Raw genomic sequence first — 14,446 nt, forward strand, 5'->3', positions numbered from 1 at the left:
TTTTAAAGTACAACGGAAACATTTAAAAAAAAAAGTGAGAAAAAAAAAAGAAAAAAAAATCCCGAAAAACTTGTTGCAGAAGTGACGAGGCGTTGAAGCGTTTGGCGGATTTTTCCAGTTAGTTCGGTAGCGCGCACCAATCGATCAAAGCGTTGAGTGGTAAACTGGTAAGACCAAAGACTCACACGAAAGCTCTCGATACAAAGAAACAAAAATGGAGAGAAACTTTCCAAGCAAATCCTTGAAATCGAACGATCGAATGGCGCAGCAAATGTGCTTCGACTGCCTCCAACGCCGGATTCACTCCGACTTCTCCGGCAAACTCGTTTTCTCTTACGGCCTCTCCGATTCCGCCTTCCCTTTTGGCTCCTCAGCCGTCGTTCAGGTCAAAGTTCAAACCTTCTCACTCCTTCTCTTTCTTTCTCATCTCTGTGCATTTTGTATTTCAAAACGTTCAAATGCTGAAGCAGTTGGTGTTTGCAGTTGTGTAATTCAAGTGGGGAAGCTGCTTCGGCTCCTCAGTTTTTGCTCAAATTTCTACCCAGTCATCCAAATGATTGCTTGACTAAATATGTGTAAGACCCTTAATCTAACTCTAATTACTCATTTTTCTCACAAATTTTCGGATTTTTTATTTTATTTTGATCAGTATGTAATAACCCCACATTGGTTATGTATAATATGAATCGAAATTCGAACATAATCGATGATTTTCTGTTGCTGAAATGATGGAGGATGAAGATCGATTCGGGTTTTTGTTTTTTGTTTTTTCCAGTAATGAATATGTCCTGGACAATGCTGAAGGCTGCAGTGATAATGGGATTGATGATAGGATTGCTTCAGTTGGAGTAACTCAGGATGAAGAAGAAATTAGTTCTGATGTTTACAGGAAAGAAAAACCAAAGTCAGATTCTTTAATGAATGAGCCTAAGTGTTTGTCAAATGGTGGCACAGAAATATTGCTACATAGTTCTACCTGTAATCATTCCACTAGGTTTTCTTGCTCGAGGGTTATCAGCGCATTGGCATCGGTTAGTTATGTTGGCAATTTCTCAGACTCAGTTTTTGAAGATCTTGCTGTTAACTCTTTGACCGGGTCTTTGGAAGATCACATATTGAATTCGCTTAGTCTCTTGATTGAAGGGAAAGCTTCAGGGAGAGACAGTGTAAATTTTCTTAACTTACTTGGGATACCGTCGTTTGATGAAAATCAGTTCCCTGGCTCCCTGAGGCATCCAAATATTGCTCCTGTACTTATGATGGTTAAAGCATCCCATTATATAGATGTAGCTCTTCCCAAAACTCCGTACACATTGGAAAACATTCTCCATTACAGTCCCGAAGCCTTAAAATCTGATTGGCATATAAGGTTTCTGATATACCAGTTGCTCTCAGCTCTAGCTTATATTCATGGTTTAGGGGTCGCCCATGGCAATATATGTCCATCCAGTGTAATGCTTACTGAATCATGCTGGTCTCGGCTGTCCATTTTTGATAAGCCCGGGGTAGGATTTAGTTCAAGTTCAAGAGGTAAGGAATGCACAAGTACCTTACCGGAAAAGGTAGGTTGCTCAGAAGCTGGTTGTCCCTCTCAAGGTCTTTATGCTGATTTGAAGCTTTCCCCATCTATAGACTGGCATCGTGACTTCAATCAATGGTGGAGAGGAGAGATCAGTAATTTTGAGTATCTACTCATCTTGAATAGATTAGCTGGGCGAAGGTGGGGTGACCACACATTTCATACAGTGATGCCTTGGGTAATAGATTTTAGCATGAAACCTGATGAGAATTCAGATGCAGGGTGGCGGGATTTAAACAAGAGTAAATGGAGGTTGGCTAAAGGTGATGAACAGTTGGACTTCACCTATTCAACATCGGAGTTCCCACATCACGTATCTGATGAATGTCTTTCTGAATTGGCTGTGTGCAGTTATAAGGCTAGGAGGTTACCTTTGAGTGTTCTACGTATGGCTGTTCGCTCAGTCTATGAACCTAATGAATATCCTTCTACCATGCAAAGACTTTATCAGTGGACCCCTGATGAGTGTATTCCGGAGTTTTACTGCAATCCTCAAATTTTTCATTCACTTCATGCTGGTATGACTGACTTGGCGGTACCTTTATGGGCAGATGGTCCTGAGGAATTCATTAAATTGCATCGTGATGCTTTAGAAAGCGAACGGGTCTCACGTGAACTCCATCACTGGATTGATATCACCTTTGGCTACAAGATGTCAGGCGAGGCAGCTGTTTATGCAAAGAATGTAATGCTTCCTTCATCAGAACCTATGATGCCGAGGTCTGCAGGACGCCGTCAGCTGTTCACTCAACCTCACCCTATGCGTCGAGGTGCAGTGCGGAAACCATGTGATAGCACCAATGAGTCAGCTTTGCATCAAGGGAAAATGAATGAATTAAGGAGTGACAGTTCTGTCCTATCTGAAACTGCTTACTTGCAAGAATTAGAAGATGCATCTTCCTTTTGTGAACATGCTATGCATTTAAGTCCCCTCTATGGCTACCATCTAGACTTTGTGAGGGACATTTCTCCTGTACAAGAGTCATCAGGCGAGAATGTTAACAAAAGTATACCTCGGTCATCTGACACTAAGAAAAACCAGTTGTCACGGTTACATATTGATACAAGTTATCTACTTGAGCATATTGAAGTGGAGGATGAAGGTTCCCGGGGATATCAAGAGCTATTACTTTGGAGGGAAAAATCATCTTGTTTAAAGACGTTCTCTGAAGAAATTGCAAGGGATATATTTTCTGTCGGTTGTCTCTTAGCAGAACTTCATTTGAGGAAGCCACTTTTTGACCCAAGCTCATTGACCATGTACTTGGACAGTGGTGTATTACCTGGATTGATGCATGAACTTCCTCCTCACACCAAATTACTTGTTGAAGCTTGCATTCAAAAGGATTGCATGAGGTATTCGTTTTCATTTCTCAGTTTTTAAATACAATACTATATGTTATTCCCTTGCTCTCTCTCACTCTCTCTGTGGGTAACACAAATTAGGAGACCATCGGCTAAGTGTCTGTTGGAATCACCATATTTTCCTACTACGGTTAAGGCGTCCTACTTATTTCTGGCCCCTCTCCAGCTTCTGGCTAAAGGTGGATCCTGCCTTCAGTATGCTGCAAATTTTGCAAAGCAAGGAGTCCTCAAGGCAATGGGAACATTTGCTGCGGAAATGTGTGCTCCTTATTGCTTATCGTTTGTGGTGACTCCCTTATCAGATACTGAAGCCGAATGGGCGTATATGCTACTGAAAGAATTTATCAAAAGTTTGACCCCTAAAGCAGTGAAGACATTAGTCTTGCCTGCCATCCAGAAGATTTTACAGGTTAGTTTTAAGATTTATTTTCTTCAGTTTTATTGGGAATATCTTCTTGAACTGTTTCTTATAGACATTTTGTTTCAGACTACAGGTTATTCACATCTAAAGGTTTCTATTCTACAAGACTCCTTTGTTCGAGAGATATGGAATCGAACTGGCAAACAAGTATATCTTGAAACTGTACATCCTCTTGTTATATTGAACTTATATACTGCCGCTCATAATAGTTCAGCAACTGCTGCTTCCGTACTGCTTATTTGCTCAAGTGAAGAACTCGGTATACCTATTACCATTCATCAGGTTAAACCAACCCAGAATTATTGCCTTTGTGACTTCACAAAATTAAAATTATGCGAATCTGTCTTAGAAATAGACAAACAAACACTCACAATACTCCAGCTAATCATTATTCTTTCACCAGACAATCTTACCCCTGATTCAATGCTTTGGGAAAGGTCTCAGTAGTGATGGAATTGACGTGCTGGTTCGAATTGGTATTCTTGTTCAACGAATTTTGATGTGATTTTTTCTCGAATTGGTATGTTCTTCTTGTAATTCTTTTATGTCCTCAAATTCCAGGTGGTTTACTGGGAGAGAACTTCATTGTCAGACAGATGATGCCGTTGCTAAAACATGTGTTTCATTCCTGTATTGGCGTTTCACGTATGAATAAGCCTGAGCCTGTCCACAGCTGGAGTGCTTTTGCTCTTATTGATTGTTTGACGACAATAGATGGCCTTGTTGCATTTTTGCCAAGGGAGGTGGTTGCGAAGGTGCTAGTTGAAGTATGTGATTTTCTTTCCTTTTTAATTCAATGTGAAAACTAGGAGTGTTCTTGGAAATAATTGAATTTTTATATTATACAGGATAAAAGTTGCCCACAGGTTCTGGTTCTTATGGAGACAAGTTTTGAATATAGAGTGCTTCAGGTGATGCTTGTACATGTATTTACACTTGTTTCGGAAATCCAATGATTGTCACCCAGTTGCAAAGGCTGCAATTTCTCACATGCTAGCCATTGCGTTACAATTTCCAGTAATGCTTTAATAACTCTCTTGTCCAGGTTGCTGCTACTACCCTAATGGCAGTTTGTGAACGGATAGGACCAGATTTGACAGCATTGCATGTTTTGCCACAACTTAAAGAGCTATTTGATGAGCTTGCTTTCTCACCGAGAAAAGCTAATGCTTCTACTTCCTTTGGCAGAAGGCTGAAGGGTTCAAAGCCAATAATTGACGGAGGGGGTCTGATTGAAAGTCGTATGGACCTTGCGTGAGTTCTTTTTACAGTTCATTGCCCCTGCTTAGTAACTAGGTTATGCTGGAATATAAATTTTGCACGTGTTATTGCCTGCCTCAAATATGTGTTGAATTACTAGGTTGTTGGCAGGTTGCTTCTGTATCCGTCTTTTGCATACCTTCTTGGGATAGAGAAGCTTCGTCAGTGTTGTACAACATGGTTATTACTTGAGCAATATCTTCTACAATATCATAACTGGAAGGTACAGTAGTGTTTCTTTCACATGCACTCTCTCTCTCTCAAAGACAGATACACACACATAGACACAGATAAGTTATACGGGTACCTGACAAATATCCACACATTTTGCACTTCATATTCTGAACCTGTCGTGATTCAGTGGGAACACACAGGAGAATTGTCTCGAAGTGGTTCAGACACTATACTCAGTAAAAGATCTGCATTCAGCAATCGCTCAACTCCTGAATACAGTCCTGCTAAGCTGTTGCTTAATGGGGTTGGATGGTCAATTCCACAATCACAAGGAACTAGAGGTGCCAAAAACATGATGCCTCAAAAACGGTTCTCTGAAATGCATCAGAGTTCAGCCGAAATGCATGCATCAAATTTTAAATTCGAGCCCTGGTTTTGGTTCCCTAGTCCAGCTTCTAGCTGGGATGGGCCTGATTTTCTGGCCCGTGCTGGGGGTGTGAAGGATGAACATCCATGGAAGATCAGAGCATCTGTTATATACTCAGTTCGTGCGCACCCTGGGGCCTTAAGGTATTTAGCTGTCTGCCCAGATGAATGTACGGTTTTTACTGCAGGAATTGGTGCAGGGTTCAAAGGGACTGTTCAAAAATGGGAGCTGGCTAGAATCAATTGTGTATCAGGATACTATGGCCACGAGGAGGTTTGCTTATACCTTGTTAAATTGAAACCTTTTTTACTGTATTCCTAGTAATCACAATGATTATTATTTGTTGTTCCTAGGTTGTGAACGATATTTGTATCTTATCGTCAAGTGGAAGAGTTGCATCCTGTGATGGAACGATACATGTTTGGAATAGCCGAACTGGAAAATTAATTTCAGTATACTCTGAACCATCTATGGATTCTGCACATGTTTCAAGCCCTCCATCTTCTTCCTCCAGGGCCAGTCTTGACCAGGTTAATATGCTCAGTTCCAATGCACAGTCGAGTGGAATATTGACTGGGGCATTTGATGGGAGCTTGTATACTTGTATGCATCAGACAGAACTTGGTGAAAAGCTTGTAGTTGGCACTGGAAATGGTTCACTCAGGTAGATAAATAGTATTGCACATATATCCCCTTACAAGCTGGTATAGATGAGATAATGTTTCACGCAGCTTCGGTTTTTTTAATGTTCCTTGAATCTTACAGGTTCATTGATGTTGTCCGAGGACAAAAGCTTCACCTTTGGAGGGGGGATTCTACGGAGTCTGGATATCCTTCTCTTATTTCTTCCATATGCTCCTGTGGGTCTGATAAAATGCAACCGGATGGAGCTTCTTCACCCTCTTGGATTGCAGCTGGATTGAGTTCTGGTCATTGTAGATTATTTGATGCAAGGAGCGGAAATGTTATATCCTCTTGGAAGGCTCATGATGGATACGTGACAAAGGTATTACAGAAAAAGCCAGAGAAAATCTTCATTTTAAATCAAATTCATTTCTAATTTACCGTTTAACGGGTGCAGTTGGCTGCACCAGAGGACCATTTACTTGTGTCCAGCTCTCTTGACAAGTCTTTAAGAATTTGGGACTTGAGAAGGTAATTCCAGATCCAGACATTCTGTAACGAATACATATATATCATTCTGAAATGCATCACACTATCCAGCTCTCTCTAAACTTGTCAACTCCTTATGCAGGAATTGGCCATCTCAGCCCACAATTCTTCAGGGTCACACAGACGGTGTATCTTCATTCTCCGTGTGGGGCCAAGACGTTATTTCAATTTCCAGAAATAAGATTGGAATTTCTTCTCTGTCTAAATCCTCCGATGATGTAAACGTCGCTGAACTTCTATCACCATTTCTCGCACATATATGATTTGCACTCGCTCACATTTTCTTTTTAAGACTAACAAATAGACGGGTGTGGTTATCATTTCGCAGGATGGACAGCAGGCTGTTACATGTCAAAAACTGTACATGGCGGATCACGGAGCAAGAAACTTTTCGGTGTTGTCAAGCATAAGTATATTACCCTTCTCAAGGTTGTTCCTGGTTGGAACTGAAGATGGCTACCTAAGAATATGTTGCTGATGGGGCCTATTAGTTTCCTTTCAAATTCTGCTGTACATTCTGTATCCATTGTTTTTATTTAAATTTATTTATTTATTTATTTTTGTTGTCTTTTAAGTTTATATCCTTATTCGGTTATTCCTTAGGTTGAGACTGTTTTGTGAAGAAAGGGTGGGTTGCTCTAGATATTCTCATTGGAATGCATTGATTGTAGTTAGAAATAATTATTTGTATCAAATAATCGTGCAAATTTTTGTTTTACACTAAAGAATATATATGTAATGGGTATATAGAATGGACGCATCCGTGATATTACATTTTTTTTTTTCACACATTTTGTAACGCACGTTTTTGTGAATCTCATTTTGTAATGTATTTTAATGATTCAAATCTTTTGTTTTATATCTTTTCTCAAAAATCATGTCTAAAATCACTCAAATTTGAAGCTATATGAATGTTGGATTAAGGATTTAGGGTTCATTATAGAACCGTATTCTTTTATTTTCTTCATTACAAATGAATGTCTTAATGATATTGGATTTGTTTTAATTTTTTTTTGCAAGGATGATCTATGAATAATTTTCTTAAAGATAAACGGTTTGAATTGTTAAAGTACATTACGAAGTGAACCTCACATAAACATGTGTAAAAAAAAGTGATGCCACACTGCCAAGGATCCGCTCTATATATAATATATGATAAAAAGTTTATGTTTTCACACTCTTTTTTCATTTTTCTCGTTGAGTTGCAGAATTAAGTTAAGCTAGTAGGTCAAGATAGTTTAACTCAAAATATTCATTTATCAAAATATTGCCGTTCAGTTATAGATTAATAATATTACCTATTTTAACTTTCTCACATTTATTAACAAAAGTGAAAAGAGTGTAGAAATATGATGATTAACCACTTTTACCCCTAACGTAGAAGTGAAAAGTCCGCTTAGCCCATCTAAAGCCCTTGCCTTGTGACTTTCTGTGTCTCACTCTGCTCGTTTCCGGTGAGCAATGGCGCGGAGTGATTTAGACCTTGGCGCTCTAAACGACGCGTTTAGCTCCGCTCAAATTTCCAAACACGAAGAACCGACTGGTCCGAGCGACACCAACGACGACGGCGATGCCGGTGGTTTGCAAGTCACGTGCTTCAGTGAGGTCGTCAACGAAACCGCCTTCCACCTCCAAATCATCCGCCTTCCCAAGCAGGTTCGTCTTCCATCCACATCTCTCCACTTGTTTGTTCAATTTAATGCTGAATTGAACTGCCCAAGTTAAAATTTGGGCAACAAAATTAGTTTATATTTTTTTTCCTTTTGCTTAGAAAAATGTAGGGTGAATTTTGAACAAATTATGAATTCGGTAAAAATTTCTCATTAATTGGACTGTAATTATATGCAAGGATTGATAGCAACTTTGCAAAATTGGTGTTGATTCTTTATTTTGTTTAGAAAATCTAGATGATTATTTGCAGATGTGGTTAAATAATTTTCCGAAGTTTGAAACTTTGATCAACTTCTGAATTGGGTAAATCTTTTCCATTAATTTGAGTGTAGATATATGCATGGATCAGTTCGAAACTCTGCAAAAATTGGGGTTTTTTTATTTCTGCTTAGAAAAATGTAGGCGATTATTTGCACGTGTTATTAAATGATTCTCAGAAGTTTGAAACTCTGAACAAAATCTGAATTGGGTAAAAAAATTCTGATTATTATGAGTGTAGATCTATGCATGGATTGGTTGCAACTCTGCAAAAATTGGGCATTTGTATGCAGCAGCACCTATGAGACCTGTAAGTTGGTAATTTTGTGTTAAATTTCTTCTAAAATTAATCTCTCTTTACACTTGTGAATTCTGACTTCTTTGTGCTGCTTTGGATTACATTTTTTAACTACAATCATTACAATTGATGCCACAGAATACAGTGGGTGTTACATCCATACTTGGAGGGGCTTCTGATAATACAGGGTCGGGCATTGCTCGAAGATTAGGTAGATTATCAATTTTGTTCAGATAAGTTTGGGTCTGTCATCGTCTTTTTATTTTTGTAGTTTTTTCCGCCTCCTCCATCGTCTGACATGCTGTTATTTTCAGTGTTAAAGACTGGACTTAACATAATCCTGGCTTGCAACATTCCTAAGAATAGTCCCATGCTTGAGGTCTGTACTCTCTGTCTTGAACACATAGAGAAACACACATGAACATAAGACTATCTGATGTCTTTTTCTTTGTCGTTTGCATATATGCAGGAATGGATTGTTCGTGTTTGCACATTTTGTTAGCTATTTTCACTGAATCATTTGCCCCTTCTTTTTGTGATTTCAGGCAGATGCTGAAAAATTGTTGGTTCAGAAGCTAATCAATCTTGGGTACACAAGGCCAAGGTCCGGAGTATTGTCATCATAGCTGGGGACTTTTGATCCTGCTGGGTATGAGGAATGATTACTAAGTCTGGTTACCGCTGTCAAGTGTCGTTGGAACCCTTACGAGTCTGATTATAGTCGTAAAGTTGACACTTTTCTCACGCTATGTTGTGCTTATGTGCGTATCAGTTGGGGGGCGACCAGTTCTGTCGGTTTTAGATTTTTTTTTTATTGATTGCAAAGTATTTCCAGAAAGGAAGCCATAGTTTATGAGTTTCTGATGTTTATGATTAAGAAGAATCCAACTTCCAACCAGAGACTTGTACGTTTTCATTGCCAACTTTTTGTATTGTTGATTGTAGAAATTGATGACTTGCATGGTGATGGCGATGACGATGGCGATGGTTTATCTCGTACTCATTCTTTCTCACCCTATTCCTTCCACTACCAGAAATTTGGATTTAGATTACACTGGATAGGCATCCAGACTTATGTTACCGATGCCTTTTGAATTCATAATTCAGCTCATGCTGTGCAAGCAGCCCTCGTAGGAACAAGAGACGTGATGACTGTGGATTGCCATCAATCCCACATCACTAACTTGGGGTAAGGAAAGGAGGTGACATGCTTTATATGTGCACATGACAAAACCGTGCGGATTTCTTATCACTTTCTGTCCCATCCTCGTATGCTAAGTAATTAAACATGCCATTAATCCAATCCAATTTTAGATGTCAAATGAGGCGATAGGGAGATTAGGGACAAATGCACTAACTAGAAAGATGCCATTAATTCTACCATTTGTCGGGATTGAAATTGATAAGTTTCTTTATTTTCAGAGGCAATGTAGGACATTAACGAAAGACATTCTCTATGTTTTGTAAGAAATGGAGACTACTTGTGAGGCTCTTTTTTTTTTTTTTGACACGATATGATAATCTACACTAAATTCATCTAAATTTCGGGAGGGAGATGAGGTTTTTGTTTGTAAAGAAAGAAGGATGAGCAACGGAGGGTGGTTAGCAAAAATACACTTAATATGAATTATATTGAATCACTCTCTTTCTTTATCGGTATTCAAAGTGTATGAAGCTATTCAGTAGTTTTCTTTATAATGAAATCGGAAAACGAAGAGATTGAACAACGAATTTATTAAATTTAATACATTATAGAGAGACGAAAAGACATATTTCGTGCAACATGCAGCAAGCTCATTGCATGCTCGTACTCCCTTCTCTAATGACATTATATATAGGTTACCTCCTCTAATGACATTATATAGGTTAGCCTCTACATTTGTTAATCCATTTCAATTTTATTGCTATGTCTTGTTATTCCTTTCAACAAAATGGTTAGATATTCATATTCACCTCCAACTCATTACGCTCTAAAACTTGGGTCGTTTTCATTGCTTAACAAATCTTCGGCGGACAAATACGAGACGGGAGAATTTGACGCTGAAGGATACAAATGGTTAAACCCTCATTATATCTTCTGCTAGCGTTTGAGTTTAAGAACATCTTCTGCAAACTTATGTTTCAATTTCACTGTTTGGCATTAGTTCTATGACATTTTTTTGGTAATGCAAGAATGTGTTTTTTATATTACGTGCTGTGTAAGCTGATAATTTTTTTTTGCCATACTGTGTGTTTCCTCACAGGAAACTAGTGCTCTACCCGAACGGAAACAAGAAGAAAAATGCGGAAGGCTACATCTCTGTTTACTTGGAAATGGTTGGAGCTGATTCTCTTCAGACTGTATGCGAAGTTTATGTTGATTTCAGGCTCTTTTTGCTTGATCTGAATAAAGGCATGTTCCTGGTTCTTCAAGGTACATTATATCTACTTCAAAACCTAATTCCCATCAAGTGATCATATTCTTTGACAAAAAAAAAAAGAAAGAAAACAAAGAAAAATCAAGTGTTAATATTCATAGACCCGAAACTTTTCTTGTTAAATTGCAATGCTCTCTACTCATTTCCTGATCATTATTTTTTTTCTTTTCATGTTCCATAGATGCCAATAAAAAGGAAAAATGCTTCCATGGGATGATGATGCGTTATTCGGGATTTGATAAGCTTATCTTTTATCATTTACCGATGCTTCCAACGGTTATGTCATTAATGATTCCTGCGTGATTTGTGCTGAGGTCTTTGTTTGCAAAGAAAAAAGAGATGGCAAAGTAGAGTCTATATCGACGATCAAGGATGCTGTCATCTACAAGCATGTTTGGAAGGTTGAGAACTTTTCAAAGTTAGGTGATGACCTCTACAAATCAGAACCCTTCACTGTCGGAGAACGGAAATAGTATCTCTGCCTGGACTTTTATATTAATACCTTAAGATATATTCAAAATTTTAATCCACTATATAATCTCTTATCGCTCATCTTGTTGCAGGAAGATAGTGCTCTATCCCAAGGCAAAATGGCGCTGGATTGGGTACTCATATTTCTCTTCACTTGGAATTGGATGATCCGGAAAAATATCCTGGTTGCAAAGTGTTTGCAGAGTTTTCCCTGCGCATTGTCGATCAAATGCATGCCAAACATGAGAGCTTTAAAGGTAAAGATTGACCTATTTTAGTGTTTACTTTGTTCATCCTTTATAACATGTGGGTTTATTCTGTGCAGCTAATATGGTTCAGCTCCTCGACTACCAGTTGGGGTTGGCCTTAGCTTTATTTCACTGGACACTCTCGATAATTCAGATAGAGGGTTTTCGGTGAAGGATTCTTGCATAACGGAGGCCGTTGTCACAATCCGTGGAGCTGCAACAGCACTCTAGTCGGCACGTCGTATGTTAATTTTGCTATTTCTAAAATGATGTTACGAATGAAGGGACAAATGTTTGATTTGCTAAAAAGATGTTTTGATTAAAGGCCATGTTAGTCCATGAAATTGTAAAAGCACATGTCTAGATGTGGCTTATCAAACCCCAGTTCTGAAGTCCTTGTTCACCAAATGACTTGTTATTGAAGAGTATTTTAATTACTTTTGTGAAATGAAAGGCCCATTTTCTTCTTTTAAGAGTGTTGAATATAACAAAAACAAAAATAAAACATCTGTCACTCAGTAGCATCTTAGTGTTTAGCATAAAAAACTTGAGTAATGCTCGGTAAATTAAATTTGTAGACTAAATTTACAAACTAAATGATGTGTTATCAATAAAAAATAAGCACGTTAATCAACACAGTAATGCTTGGTAGACTAAATTTGTAGACTAAATTTACAAACTAAATGATGTGTCACCAATAAGAAACAAGCACGTCAATCAACACTTGAGTAATAATCCAATCATCAATTTCCATATCATTTAGTTCACAAAATTTTATCTACAAATTTAGTCTCCTTAGCATTACCCAAAAAACTTTGTTTGGATTATGATATTTGGTAATAGAAAGCAACATTAATAGCTATTCAGTGCAAAGAGGGTAAAGGTGATTTACTATGGGATATAATTAAGTTCTTGTTGAGAATTTGATTAACAACGCGTTATGCACAAGCATGTTTGGAAGGTTGAGAACTTGTCCAAGTGAGATGCATATGCTGGGTGCTACTACTCGGAAGTATTCACTGCTGAAGACTTGAGGTGGTATATTTGATGATAAGGTATTTAACTCTCGAAAATTCATTTACCATCTTATCAATACCTTTTTTAGAAAATGTTGTTAATCTTACTCGAGCGTCAAATCTCTTATCCTCCTATCATAATAGAGCTAAATCACCTTTGTTAATTTTTTTCTTCAATGTGTATAAAACCGTTGTTTTAATTAAAGTAGGATGTTCATGTCTTGAAATGTAATCTTATTCTTCATGTGATGGCTGTTGCAGGAAGCTACTGCTCTATCCTAAGGGAAATCAGAAAGGAAAGGGTACTCATATTTCTATCTCCACTCGGAATTGGATGATCTAAAGGAACCGGTTAAAACCCTCTCTCTTCTCTTATAAAAGTGGCTTGGGCCATCTTTCGTGGAAATCTGTTAAAACAACTTGAGGGTGATTGTTATTTTGGCCCGTTGAACAATTAGGCTCATTAAATCTTCTACATAGGTTCATTGACTCTTAGGTTCAAATTTTCGGGAATTTAGTTTATTTATTTTTATTAATCTTAGAGTTACAACGTTTGATTTTTCATAATTAGTCATTAAAAATCCGTATTGGGTCACTCTTAGTGTTTTCGAATAGAGCTTGATCCTACAAACGTGTAAGCGAAAACTGTGTGCAAATCAGAGTTATTGAAATGTAATTTGTTGTTGATTGTGAGTTGTTTGGTAGTTGTCTAGAACGCTATGTCTCCCTACTAGATAATGCCATGAGAATTTTTGGAAGTCATTGCAAATACAAATTTTTGTTGATTAACAAAATGGTGAACTACAATTGGCTTAATCCCTTCACAGGGTACATTAGCAGTCTAAGCCTATGATTAGGTGTAGCTGTAAACACGAAAATTCTGTAACGAATGAAACGAGAACATGTGTACAAAGTAGATTTGTATTTATTTGAATTTGTAGGTTACAATCTATGTTACAATTTTCCTCTGATTCAGTCTTCAAATTTGATGTAGATGCGTAAGTTGCTGATCCAAGGGTCGCGATGACTTGATCTCGGACGAACGATAGAACAATTACTTCAAGTTTTGAGCTTGAAACAATGTGTGGATAGTCTTCACCTCAAAGTTGTTGCAAATGTGGAATTGATGTAGGACTTCGTTGATTCAAGGGCCTTGACAACTTGATCTTGAATCAAACATCGTTACAAGTTTTGAACTTGCAACAAAGTCTTGAAAAAATCGGCATAAGTGCTTGTTGATTCTTCAAGGGAATGCTTCGGCTTTGGTTGAAAGAAAGCTTCGACTTTGGTTGTACGTTCTTTGAAGAGAGCTTTGACAACGTATTAGTCTTCAAAGACTTGGCAGAGGTTTTTCTCAAAGACTTGACAACGTATTAGTCTTCAAAGCCTTTGGATGGATTTGGCTTTGATTTGTGTCTTGATTTATCCATGGGAGAATTTAGGCATGTTTTGTGTCTTGTTTTCAGCCACTTTCCCTTACTTGGCCGAAATCTATAGGCCTTGTTGCCTATTTTGTGAGCAATATTCAATTCTTGCTTGTTTTATGAATATGTTTTAGCTTTCTTTCCGGTTTTGGGAGCAATTTGGGCCCCTTGCCAATTTTAAGGAGAGAATCCCCCTTTTTGCCGAATTTCGGGGAAGTTTTGAGCTTCCTTTGCTTGATTTGTG

At 38.0% G+C, this 14,446-nt stretch overlaps 2 protein-coding genes across 3 annotated transcripts; both read left to right on the top strand.

The window, feature by feature from the left end:
* Window positions 1-69: 69 nt before the first annotated feature.
* Window positions 70-7,152, top strand: LOC137738145 (protein GFS12). Of its 2 annotated transcripts, XM_068477775.1 has the most exons (16): window positions 72-385; window positions 484-575; window positions 776-2,935; window positions 3,026-3,353; window positions 3,432-3,647; window positions 3,769-3,841; window positions 3,927-4,132; window positions 4,214-4,276; window positions 4,411-4,619; window positions 4,737-4,848; window positions 4,987-5,499; window positions 5,580-5,890; window positions 5,992-6,232; window positions 6,308-6,381; window positions 6,482-6,617; window positions 6,728-7,152. In XM_068477775.1, exons 1-16 carry the CDS (start codon window positions 215-217, stop codon window positions 6,875-6,877), a joined length of 5,055 nt encoding a protein of 1,684 aa, XP_068333876.1. In that variant the 5' UTR covers window positions 72-214; the 3' UTR covers window positions 6,878-7,152. The 2 variants fall into 2 exon arrangements, with proteins under 2 accessions (XP_068333877.1, XP_068333876.1); XM_068477776.1 differs by lacking the exons at window positions 5,992-6,232; window positions 6,308-6,381; window positions 6,482-6,617; window positions 6,728-7,152 and having other exon boundaries at window positions 70-385; window positions 5,741-5,868.
* Window positions 7,153-7,796: 644 nt separating this feature from the next.
* LOC137738147 (uncharacterized) lies at window positions 7,797-9,602 on the top strand. Its single transcript, XM_068477778.1, has 5 exons — window positions 7,797-8,055; window positions 8,570-8,638; window positions 8,765-8,837; window positions 8,941-9,005; window positions 9,172-9,602. Exons 1-5 carry the CDS (start codon window positions 7,861-7,863, stop codon window positions 9,250-9,252), a joined length of 483 nt encoding a protein of 160 aa, XP_068333879.1. The 5' UTR covers window positions 7,797-7,860; the 3' UTR covers window positions 9,253-9,602.
* Window positions 9,603-14,446: the final 4,844 nt, after the last annotated feature.

The sequence above is a fragment of the Pyrus communis genome, chromosome 6, assembly GCF_963583255.1.
Source record: "Pyrus communis chromosome 6, drPyrComm1.1, whole genome shotgun sequence".
NCBI classification, from domain to species: Eukaryota; Viridiplantae; Streptophyta; class Magnoliopsida; order Rosales; family Rosaceae; genus Pyrus; species Pyrus communis.

Bases quoted from the DNA above. Each gene is read 5' to 3' on its own strand.
- LOC137738147 (XM_068477778.1), top strand. From the start codon at position 7,861: ATGGCGCGGAGTGATTTAGACCTTGGCGCTCTAAACGACGCGTTTAGC. The intron at 8,639-8,764 runs GTAAGTTGGTAA...TTGATGCCACAG, and splicing joins CAGCAGCACCTATGAGACCT to AATACAGTGGGTGTTACATC. The intron at 9,006-9,171 runs GTCTGTACTCTC...TTGTGATTTCAG, and splicing joins AGAATAGTCCCATGCTTGAG to GCAGATGCTGAAAAATTGTT.
- LOC137738145 (XM_068477775.1), top strand. From the start codon at position 215: ATGGAGAGAAACTTTCCAAGCAAATCCTTGAAATCGAACGATCGAATG. The intron at 4,277-4,410 runs GTGATGCTTGTA...TCTCTTGTCCAG, and splicing joins TTGAATATAGAGTGCTTCAG to GTTGCTGCTACTACCCTAAT. The intron at 4,849-4,986 runs GTACAGTAGTGT...GTCGTGATTCAG, and splicing joins TACAATATCATAACTGGAAG to TGGGAACACACAGGAGAATT.